This window comes from Aphelocoma coerulescens, chromosome 11, assembly GCF_041296385.1.
Source record: "Aphelocoma coerulescens isolate FSJ_1873_10779 chromosome 11, UR_Acoe_1.0, whole genome shotgun sequence".
Taxonomy (NCBI): domain Eukaryota; kingdom Metazoa; phylum Chordata; class Aves; order Passeriformes; family Corvidae; genus Aphelocoma; species Aphelocoma coerulescens.
The window spans coordinates 2,568,517-2,579,184 of NC_091025.1; the positions used below are offsets into that span (position 1 = coordinate 2,568,517).

The 10,668-nt window shown below is 54.3% G+C and overlaps 1 protein-coding gene across 1 annotated transcript; it reads left to right on the forward strand.

Annotated features, from left to right (window-relative positions):
- The first annotated feature begins 1,326 nt into the window (after positions 1 to 1,326).
- On the forward strand, positions 1,327 to 10,192 carry IRF8 (interferon regulatory factor 8). Its single transcript, XM_069026976.1, has 9 exons — positions 1,327 to 1,383; positions 3,033 to 3,207; positions 4,311 to 4,494; positions 5,450 to 5,538; positions 5,943 to 6,054; positions 6,336 to 6,383; positions 7,040 to 7,426; positions 8,001 to 8,116; positions 9,015 to 10,192. Exons 2-9 carry the CDS (start codon positions 3,034 to 3,036, stop codon positions 9,183 to 9,185), a joined length of 1,281 nt encoding a protein of 426 aa, XP_068883077.1. The 5' UTR covers positions 1,327 to 1,383; position 3,033; the 3' UTR covers positions 9,186 to 10,192.
- The last annotated feature ends 476 nt before the right edge of the window (positions 10,193 to 10,668 follow it).

The window sequence follows — 10,668 nt, forward strand, 5'->3', positions numbered from 1 at the left end:
CCTCCTGACCGTATTGCAGAAGATGGTTTTGGCTCACCCCAAATCTCCTGGGGGGGAATCCAAGGAGGATCAGTGGGGGTGTTTAAAAACAAGGGCCATTACAGCCGTTCTTTATTAGAAATGACAAGCGAGGTTGTGCACCTCGGGGCGTTATTTTTATTAAACCATCTGCGCAGTTCCATACATTTCCCATTTCTCTGTATTACCCATGTGGGAGTAATTATGGTTTTCTTCCAAGAAATGTGTGTGTAATCTGGTAATCCCAAAAAAACCCCCGCTGAAGTCAGGCTGCAGATGGTCCTTTATGCTCTGGTGGCCCTGGCTGGGTTTGGGGTGCTGGGCATGGTCAGGACACCAAATCCAGCATGGGAACAGTGGGAACTGCTGGGGCAGGGAGGGAGGGAATGATCCAGGAGTGGGGTTGATCCAGAAAGGAACTGGGGACTGCCTGGGGATGGACCAGTCTGGGACTGGGGAGACTGGGACTGGGGATGGACCAATCTGGGACAGGGGAGATTGGACTGGGACTAGGGAGGGACTGATCTGGAACTGTGGGTGGATGAATCTGGGATTGGGGAAAGTGGTCTGGGACTGGGCATGGATTGAGCTGGGACTGGGGACTCTGGTCCGAGACTGGGAAGGGTGGTTTGGGATTGGGGATAGAAAGATCTGGGACTGGAGAGGGACCAGTCTGGGACTGGGGAAACTGATCTGGGATTGGGGAGGCTGGACTGAGACTGGAAAGACTGGTATGGGACTAAATTAATCTGGACCTGAGGAGACTGGTCTGGAACTGGGGAGGTTGATTCGGGGATATACTGATCATGGGCTGAGGATGGATTGATCTGGGACGGGGGCTATTGGTCTGAGACTGGGGATGGACTGATCTGGGACTGGTAATGCACCAGTCTGGCTCTGGGAAGACTGCTCTGGGACTGGGGAAACTGGGTTGGAATTTGGGATGGATTAATTTGAGATTGGCAACCATGGGGGCGAACCGGCCCGGGAGAGACCCGGTTCAGAGGCGGCTTGGCCCCGCCCCCTCCGCCGAGGCCCCGCCCCCTCCGCCGAGGCCCCGCCCCCTCCGCCGAGGCCCCGCCCCTCCCGCTCAGCTGATTTCGGGGAAAGCCGCGCTTTAAGAGAAACTGCGGCGCGTGCCCCGCCGGGACGCTCCTCATTGGCCGGCTCCGCAGGGCGCTGTCTCCTCATTGGGTGCAGCGCCAGGAGGAAAACGCTGGTGATTGGTGGAGAGCGGAGGGGGCGTGATTGTAGGCGTGGCCTCATAAGCGCTGCTATATAAGGGGAGCGCAGCGAGCGGCGCGGGCGCGGCGCCGGGAGCGGGAGCGCGGGGAGGGGACCTGCGCCGGGACCGGCCGGGAACAGGTACCGGCATTCCCCGTGGGTGGGCAGGGACAGGCACAGGGACAGGTACCGGCATTCCCCGTGGGTGGCCAGGGACAGGCTGAGGGGCAGGTACCGGCATTTCCCGTGGATGGGCAGGGACAGGCTGACGGACAGGTACCGGCATTTCCCGTGGGTGGGCAGGGACAGGTACCGGCATTTCCCGTGGATGGGCAGGGACAGGCTGAGGGACAGGTACCGGCAGGTCCCGACGCCTTCCCCGATTATGCGGGGAAGGGCAGGAAGTTTGCGGGACCGTAGGGGTGCGGGATGTCCCCAGCCCGGTGCTCGTGGTCCCCTGCGCAAGGATCGAGCGCTCCCGGTGCTGCCCCCGGTGCTCCGCGGCAGAGCCCGGGCTGAGCGGGTTGGAGCTGCGGGGTGACGGTGCGGGGCTGCCGCCTCCAGCCCGCTTGGGAGGGCTCCTTGACATCGTCCCGAGCGTGTGACTCCCTCTCGGGGAGGGGAGATGGAGCTCCGGCCTCTGGCTGCGATGGGAAGCAGCTTTCTAGAAAACGGGGTGGTTTAGGAGCGTCCTATTTCTGCGGGATTTCTGAGGTTTTTCCCTTTGGCATGACTCGGGTTGGGTGCAGGAGCTCCCAGAGAGGCTGCGTGTGCCCCTGTTCCTCCAGGGATGAGCTGTGGCGTGTTTTTTGGGACATCCAGAGCTGTGCCCTCTCTGGTGTTTGGGCTGGTGGTGTTGGTGCTCACCAATCCTAAAAAACAGGGGCTGTGCTCTGAATAGCCAGGGCTATCTCTGTGTCCTGCTGGGCAGTGCAGAAGGGATGGAATTTGGTGGCACTGAGCTGGTGGGATCCCGTGGCAGAGCAGGGACCACTGGGTCTCAGACTGTGCTGGGAGCATCCTTGTTTTCCCCCCCAAAATCTTCCACTGGGGCAGTAAATAACACACGAACGAGGGAGAGGCAGTCCAGTAAAATTTGGAGCCCAAAATGCCTGGAAAGTCGATTCAGGGGCTGCTGGTCACTTCTGCCAGGCCACCAGCTCCTGTCGTGACAGGGAGGGTTGAGCCTTGTGTGTCCCTTATCCCTGTGAGGATTTGGGATGCAGTTTGGAGCTGGCATCTGCTCCCCGGATGGTGCCTGGTGAGAGGAGCTGCTGTTCCCTCTGGGACAGGTCCTTGTGCCAAGACAGCCAGGGACAGCTCTGGCACCCCGGGATGGCCTGCCCAGTGTCACTTGCTCAGGTGACAGCACAGCTGGGGGCTTTAATCCCCATCCATCTGCTTATCCCACAGCAAAATAGGAATAAGCAGAGCACTGAGTCAGCTGGTTCTGGGAGCGGAACTTTGGTAGAGCTGGAGGAAGAATTTGTAGCAACTCAGAAGGAAATAGCCTTGATTCTTTTCTCATTTTAAAAGAAGCAGGAGGTGGGCTGGGGGGTATTTTAATCCTAGAATTATAGGATTGGGGATTCCCAGAAGGCTTTGGGTTGGAAGGGATGTTAAATTCCATCTCATTCCACAGGCAGACGTTGGCATGTGGGGCTTCCAAAAGCTCCAGGTGGTGCCACTGCCAGCTGAGCCTGGGGCAAACCAGCCCTATCCCTGCTCCCCAGCTGTGCTGGGATGGAACTGGGAGAGCTGACGGGGCCTGGCCCCCTCTGTCCCTGCAGGATGTGTGACCGGAACGGCGGCAGGCGGCTGCGGCAGTGGCTGATCGAGCAGATCGACAGCGAGCTGTACCCCGGCCTCATCTGGGAGAACGAGGAGAAATCCATGTTCCGCATCCCGTGGAAGCACGCCGGGAAGCAGGACTACAACCAGGAGGTGGATGCTTCTATTTTCAAGGTAGGCACAGGTGGTTGATGCTTTTTCTTGGTGCCTCCTGGGCTCTGTGGTGCTGCTTTTGTCTCTTGGTGGGACGTGGCCACGCTGTCTCTGGGTTTTACATCTTTAACCCTTGCAGGAGATGCTGTGATTGGTCTCCTAGGATTTTTCTTTTCTTTTTTTGGGATGATTTATTCCTTTTTTATCAAAAGTTAGTACCAGTTTTAGGTTTGCTTTCAGCAGGTTTGAATCCAGCTCTGACATGAGAAGGAGCTTTTGACCGGCACAAAACTTCTCATCAGCTTCTCTTGATAAAATGCTGGATTTGTATTAAAAAAAACAAAACACCCTAAAAAGGCTTTGAAGTTGGAAGGAAGGATTTTACTGAAAGGGGAGATTTCCAGTTTGGGGGAAAAACGGGAAAATTCTATCCTGAAGCAAAAAGTTCCCCAGGAATTCCCTTCCCTCTGACCTCACTTCCAAGTATCTGGTGAGCGAGTTTATTTTCAGTGACAACTGGGTTGGGAGCACTGAGTTATGAGGATGGCCTTGAACTCAGCCATCTGAAAATACAGAAATAACTATAAAAGAAATAAATACATATATTTAAAAAATATGTAGTATTTTGCAATCTCCCTTCAGGGGTAAAATATATTCTCCTGCCTTATATTCCCTTATCATTTTTCTTACTGAAAGCACAAATTTTGTTCTGATCTTAGAGAAACCAATTTATTTATTTATTTATTCCTTTCTTACTCAGGAGCTGGAAAATGAGGTTCATTTTGATTTTTAATTGAGCAGCAATTCCTCGTGTTCCCGGCAGCTCGAGGTGCAGAGGTGAAAGCCACACATGATGATTTTGACCTCTGCTTTTTGAAATCCTGGGTTTTAAAAGACTTTTCTGCGTTTTTGGGGTACATGGTGCTGCTCTGCACCCCAAAAGCCCCCCAGGTGTGGTGGCTGTGCAGTCTAGGAGTGAAACAGCGAATCCCCAGGGGATGCTTGAGAAGGGTGCAAGATGCAAAATGCTCTCTGCAACCCCAGCTCTTCCTCCCTGAGAGGCTTTGTAGAGCTCGCAGGGAGGATTTTCTTAGGGTTTTTTTTTTTTGCATTCTTTGCTTTAGGCCTGGGCTGTTTTCAAAGGCAAGTTCAAGGAAGGTGACAAAGCAGAGCCAGCCACGTGGAAGACGCGGCTTCGCTGCGCTCTGAACAAGAGCCCTGACTTTGAGGAGGTGACAGACAGGTCCCAGCTGGACATCTCTGAGCCCTACAAGGTCTACAGGATCGTGCCAGAGGAGGAGCAGAAATGTGAGTTCCCCAGCAAAGGAGTGACCCCCGCTGCGGGTCCATCCTGTTAGCACAGACCTGCACCCGAGCAGAGCTTCCTGGCCAGACCCTGCTCTGTGCTCTGGCTCCCTGCTTGTCCTGCTTTGCAGATGTCCCCCTGTGGTGACAGGGAGGGGAGGAGAAAGGCCAGCCTTGTTTTTTTTTTTTCTTTTAACCCCTTGAACCCTTAGGAAATAGGGGACAGCTGCAGCCTCGTGGGAGCTCCCATTCCCTAAGGATGTTGTAGGGGAGGGACATGAGCCTCAACCTTTTTTCCTCCTAACCCCTACCCGGTGAGGATGATGAGGAGCTGCAGTAAATCCCTTTTCTTGCAATGATTTTGCAGAGAGCTGCTCTGCTGTCCGGTGTGGTTCAGGTCACACTAACTATAACCCTGTTTGTGGTTAGGGGAGCGTGTGTGCTTTGTCTTTTTTTTTTTTTTTAATGTTAAAAATGTGCAAAAAAGAGAATGATTTTGCTGTCAGGAAATCTGCCTTTAGCATCTCTGTCCCCTCCAGCTCTTTCACACAGGGGCTGTGCTGCCCCTATGCAAATGGCACTGCAGGTTCCCACCAGCAGCACCCCTGCACTGGGGTGGCTGGTGGAAAAAGGAGAAGCAGCAGCCCCAGTCTCTGGGGTGCTCAAAAAAACCCCAGACCCTCTCCTCTGCTCCAGCTCTGTGTTACCAGCCAGACTTTTGATTTTTCTTGCTGCTGGTTGCTGTGCAGGGGGGAAATGGGTTGTAAAGTGGTTTTTTTTGTCCCCAAAAAGCAGCTCTGGAAGGGCTGCGAGCTTCTCCAAGGTGCTGTTATGTGGCTCTGCTGTGGTTCTTGGTTTCATAACTTTCACTGGCTGAAAGGTTTCTAAAACCCCTCAAGATGAGCTGTGCTTGGGATGTGTGTGGGTGTTCTCACTGCATCCCCACCTGTCCTTCCAGGCAAAGCAGGGATTGCCAGCGGGAGCAGCCTGAACGATGTCACGGACATGGACTGCAGCTCCTCTGCCATCGATGACCTCATCAAAGAGGTGAGGCCTCACCTTGGCTGCAGGAGGAGTGCTGGGTCAGGCTGCCTGATAAAAATTCCTTGCCTTCCAAGAATTCCGTCTGTGGAGCTGGATTTGCAGCTCATTCCTGGGAGCCAGCACCAGGACACGGCTCTGGTGTTGGCTCCTGCTTTCCATGTGCATTCAGCTGGGAGAGAATTCACTGGGGGATGGAGTCTGTCCCAGCTCTGTGCCCCTTCTTGGCCTTGCCACACCTGCCTGCTTTCCCTCAGTAGCTCTTGAGGGTTTTATTCAAATGTACAACCTGGGCAATGCCAAACTTGATCTTTCCAACCCCAAAAATTGGTTGGTGTTGCCTTTTGGACCCTCTCCAAGTGCTGCAAGGCATCCAACATGCTCTGATCCTGGTTTCTGGTATCCCACAGCCCTCCTGTGTGGATGAATACCTGGGGATCATCAAGAGGAGCCCCTCACCCCCCCAGGAGACCTGCAGGAACCCCCCAATACCCGACTGGTGGGTGCAGCAGCCCAGCCCTGGTACGTAGCTGACAGCTTGTGTGAGTTTTGGGAGATTATTGGGGCAGGAAAAAATCTTCCTTGTGCAGGGATGTGGAGTGGGGAGCAGTTTATTTTATTTTCCTTATTAAGGATGTTTAAAGTGCTCATTAAGAAATCCACCTGGGAGCTTTTGCTGGCATCTCCCATGTGGGAGCTGGGAATACTGGGACAGAAAATGAGGGGGCTGGTTGAGGGGGAGCTGGGGGCTTGGGATTTGGGAGCTGGGAATGGAGGCTCAGCTCAGCTTTGTGTGCCCACAGCGTTGCCCCTGATGAATGGATACTCCAGCTACGAGCAGTACCACTCAGGTAAGGCACCTCACCTGGCCAGCAGGTGCCCCTCTCTGTGCGTGGTGGCAGGAGGTGGCTCTGACTCTGTCCCCCACCTTGAGGGAGGCTTTGCTTTGGGTTGTGGAGGTGCTGCACCCTCCTGATTGCCCACATTTCCATGCAGGGATGGATCCTGCCTGCTGTCATGGGGCAGAGAGCAGTTGCTTGGGATGCTGGGATCAGCCAGCCTTTGGAATGGGGGGCTCTGCCCATGGCATGGGGAGAGTGTGGAGCAAAGGCAGGAGGAATGGGTTCCATGTGTTTCATGGCCATAAACTAAACCACAAGAAGTTCCACCTCAGTGTGAGGAAGAACTTCCCATGGAGCTTGGCAGAGCACTGGAACAGCTGCCCAGGGAGTTTTGGAGTTTCCCACTCTGGAGACATCCCAGCCCCACCTGGATTTGTCCCTGTGTCACCTGCTCCAGGTGCCCCTGCCTGGGCAGAGGGGTTGGACTAGGTGATCTCCAGAGGTCACCATTCCATGGTTCTGTGATATTGGGAGCTCTCACTCGCTGCTCAGCCCTGTACCAGGCTGAGGGAGATGTCCCTCCCAGGAAATCTGGGATTTGGGCACGGCAGTGAGGAGCAGGTTTGTCCTTTCCTGATGAGATGTGCGTGTCCATCACCTCCCAGGTTATTCCCAGATGGTGATCAGCTTCTACTACAGCGGGAGGCTGGTGGGCCACGTCAGCACCTCGTGCTCTGAGGGCTGCAGGATCTCCCTGGGCCAGCCCTCGGGCCACGGGGAGAAGCTCTACGCCCCGGACGCCCTGGAGCACGTCCGGTTCCCCTCGGCCGACGCCATCCAGAACGACCGCCAGAAGCAGATCACCAAGAAGCTCTTTGGGCACCTGGAGAGGGGTGTCCTCCTGCACAGCAACAAGCAGGGCATCTTCATCAAGAGGCTGTGCCAGGGCAGGGTCTTCTGGAGCGGGAACACCATGGCCTACAAGGACAGGCCCAACAAACTCGACCGGGATGAGGTGGTGAAGATCTTTGACACCAACTTGTTCTTCCGAGGTTTGTAGGAGCCTCCTGCTTTTTGATGTGAGGAGTTCTGCTCTTTCCTGTGGGAAATTAACCCCTGGATTGGTTGATTTGAGTTGATCAGCCAGCAGATGTGGTGAACAACCCTGGCTGGCAGCAGTTTGGGGTTGGGAAACCTTCAGGAGGGTGGAGGAGGGGATGGGATACCAGGGATAGCCCCTGTGGCTCTGACCAGAGACTGCTCCCTGGAAAAGCAGAGGCAATTCTGGGATCCCAAAGCCCTGGGACAACGCACAGGGAGTTTCTGGAGCTTGCACCCAGTGGGGGACCCCCTTGGGCCCTGTGGTGGGGTTGAAAAGGTGGAGCCCTTTTTTCCTGGACCACTTTGAAGCCATCGCTGCTGGCTTCCCAAGCGCTCCGGATGAGCAGGTGACACGCCCAGACCTAGGAAGGAATAATGTGGTGTTTTGGCTCACGTGGCAAATTCCAAAGTTGGAGGCTTTGCATGAGCCCACAGCTTCTTTGCAGGGTGTTTGATCCCAGGGGCGTGTAGCAAAGGCTGGCAGCCTCTGGAGGGCAAATTCCAGGTTTTCCTCTGTCCTTGCAGAGCTGCAGCAGTACTACAACAACCAGGGCCGCTTCCCAGACAGCAGAGTCATGCTGTGCTTCGGGGAGGAATTTCCGGATGCTGTGCCGCTGAGGTGCAAACTCATCCTCGTCCAGGTACGGAGAGCTGAGAGAAAAAGGGATCCAGACGAGGTGGGAATTCTGCCAGCAGAGCTCCACCCCCTGGAGCCACGGGGCATTTGGGTGGCTGGATTGGGGGGGGGGGGAAGTTCGGTGCTTTTCCACAGCCTCCTGATTGGTGCTTGGGCTGTTGCTCATCACATTCCTGGATCTGGGTTTGCCAGGGAAGCTCCCTAAGGGCACAAGTTCTGTGAGCTGCAGGGAAGTCTCTGCTTTTCCTCCTGATCCTGCATTGGCACTGGGACTTCAGCTTTTTCCTGTGGGAATGGGGGAGTAAATCCCTGGGCTGGTGGATTTAAGATCAGTGATGTGGTGAAACAGCTGTGCTTGGCAGCAGTGGGGTTGGGAAACCTTAGGAGGGTGGAGGATGGGGTGGGATATGGGGTCAGTCCTCGTGGCTCTGGTCAGAAACTTCTCCCTGGAGAAGCTGCAGCAGTTCTGGGATTGAAAAGCCTCAGGATGGGGATTTTGGAGCGTCTTGGGCCAAGCAGGGTATGGCATTCCCTCTTGAGCAAGCAGAGATCCGCCAGGTCTGTGAGGTCCTGGGGGGGGATTTTACAAGGTCAGACTGGTCCTGTGCCTCCTGCATAGCTCTGACCTGGTCACCTCTCCTTGCTGTGGGTGTCTGCCCCAGAGGATCACTGAGGATGTGCTGGGACATCCCCAGCCTGTTCTTACACCTCAGTATCCCTGCTGGGAGGAGCTCCTGGGGCTGCTCCTTCATTCCTGGAGGTGCCTGTGGAGTCAGACCTGCTGTCCTGGCAGGACCTTGGCCGCCTGTGCTCTGCTGTGTGTCCCCCAGCTCCTGGATGGGACATGTCCAAAGAGCTCCCTCTTCACTCAGCATCCTCCTGACCTTTTTCCTTTGTCCCAGGTGGAGCAGCTGTACCTCAGGCAGGTGGTGGACGAGGCTGGGAAGACCTGCAGCTCCAGCCCCATGCTCCCCATGGCTGATGAGCCCCAGCACGACCAGGGCTACCGGATCTTCCAGGACATCTGCGCCACACGGCCGCTCTTCCGGGAGAACCAGCAGATCGCAGTCTGAGCCCCCCTGCTCCCCTCCCAGCCTGCTGGGCTGGGCTCATCCACACCCAGATTAGTCCCATGAGTGCCTAAAATGTTTTTTTTTTGTTGTTTTTTTTTTTTTTTGGAAAGTTGGGTTTTGTTTCTTTGCTGTTTCCAGTGCAGAGTCTGTATAAATCCAGTGGTGGAAATTGCTGTGAGCAAATAGGTTGGATGTTCAGCACCTGCAAACAATCTATGATAAAAATGACTTTTCTAGTCCCAGGACTGTCTGTAGCTCACAGCTGGGGGATGAGGGAGCATCCAAGCTATGCAGGGAGGTCAGGGCTGGCTTTGCTTTGTGTTACCTTTGTTAATGGCCAGTCGAGCAGAACCAAAAATCAGCAGCTCTAAGCACCTGCCCCAACAATCTGCAACTCAGACCTTGCTGAGAGCAGCAACTTGATAGGAGGTGACTCTTGAAAAGCCTTAGAATGCTCAAATTTAGGAAATTCCATCCAGGAGTCAGCTTTCCCCCTTCAAAGAGTCCTGCTGGTGGAAGGCAGGGTGTGCCTCCCAAAGAGAACTCCTGAGATTCCTCTTTATTTTTGCTGTGAGATTTATGCGTTTCTCTTTCGTGCCAAAGTGGATTGCAATTTGGAAACTGATGCAGAGGTTCTATGTGTAAATACTGACTATGAGAACTTAGGAATCTTCATTTTTCCTGACCAGAGCCAGAGTTTATATAAACACAGAGAATTTTAATTTTTCAAGATTGCAGCGTAGTGTGAATAGCTTGGCTTCACCCTCCCCAACACACGTGTGGGGCTCTCCCAAGCGTGTCCAGGCAGCGTCATCCATGTGTAAATCCTCGTTTTCACAGCCTCTGAGTGTGCCCCCAGCTCTGGGGAGCTGCTGGTGCCTCCCAAAGCGGGGCTGCACATGTGTGCGTGCCACCAAAGCTGCCTATTTATTGTATGCCTGAGGTTTATTAATTTTTTGGGGGGTAAGTTTTTATATCTCCCTGCAATTAAAGTGCTATATTTTGTATTTCTCTTGTGATGTGGTTTTTGGGTGCGTTGAGTGGGGTCTCAAAGCTGGTGGGGTGAGTCTGGGATCTCTGACTTTCCCTAATTTGGTTTTACCTGTGGTGGCGTCTGTGTTAAGCCTCTGTCACCTCCTTCCTCTTCCACAACTTCCTGGATTCATCCCCAGGCAGGAAAGAAGAGTCAAAATGTGGTAATGTGATGGAGGGAGGGAAATGGGATCACTTGGAGATCCTTCATTCCAGTGAGGAGGAAGATGTGTCCCTGCTCTTCTGCTGCAGCACTGAGCTGGGTGTGAAGCTTCAAGGTTATGGGATTGGGGCAGTTTTTTGTGGTTGTGCCCAAAGGCTTCCTCTTTTCCCATGGGAAATGGGAACGTTTCCCCTGTGTCCTCTCGTGGTGCAATCGCAGCTGGCAGCCAGGTGCCTCCCTCATTCCCTGTTACCCCTTCATGGGCAGCAGAACTGGAAAGAAAAGGTA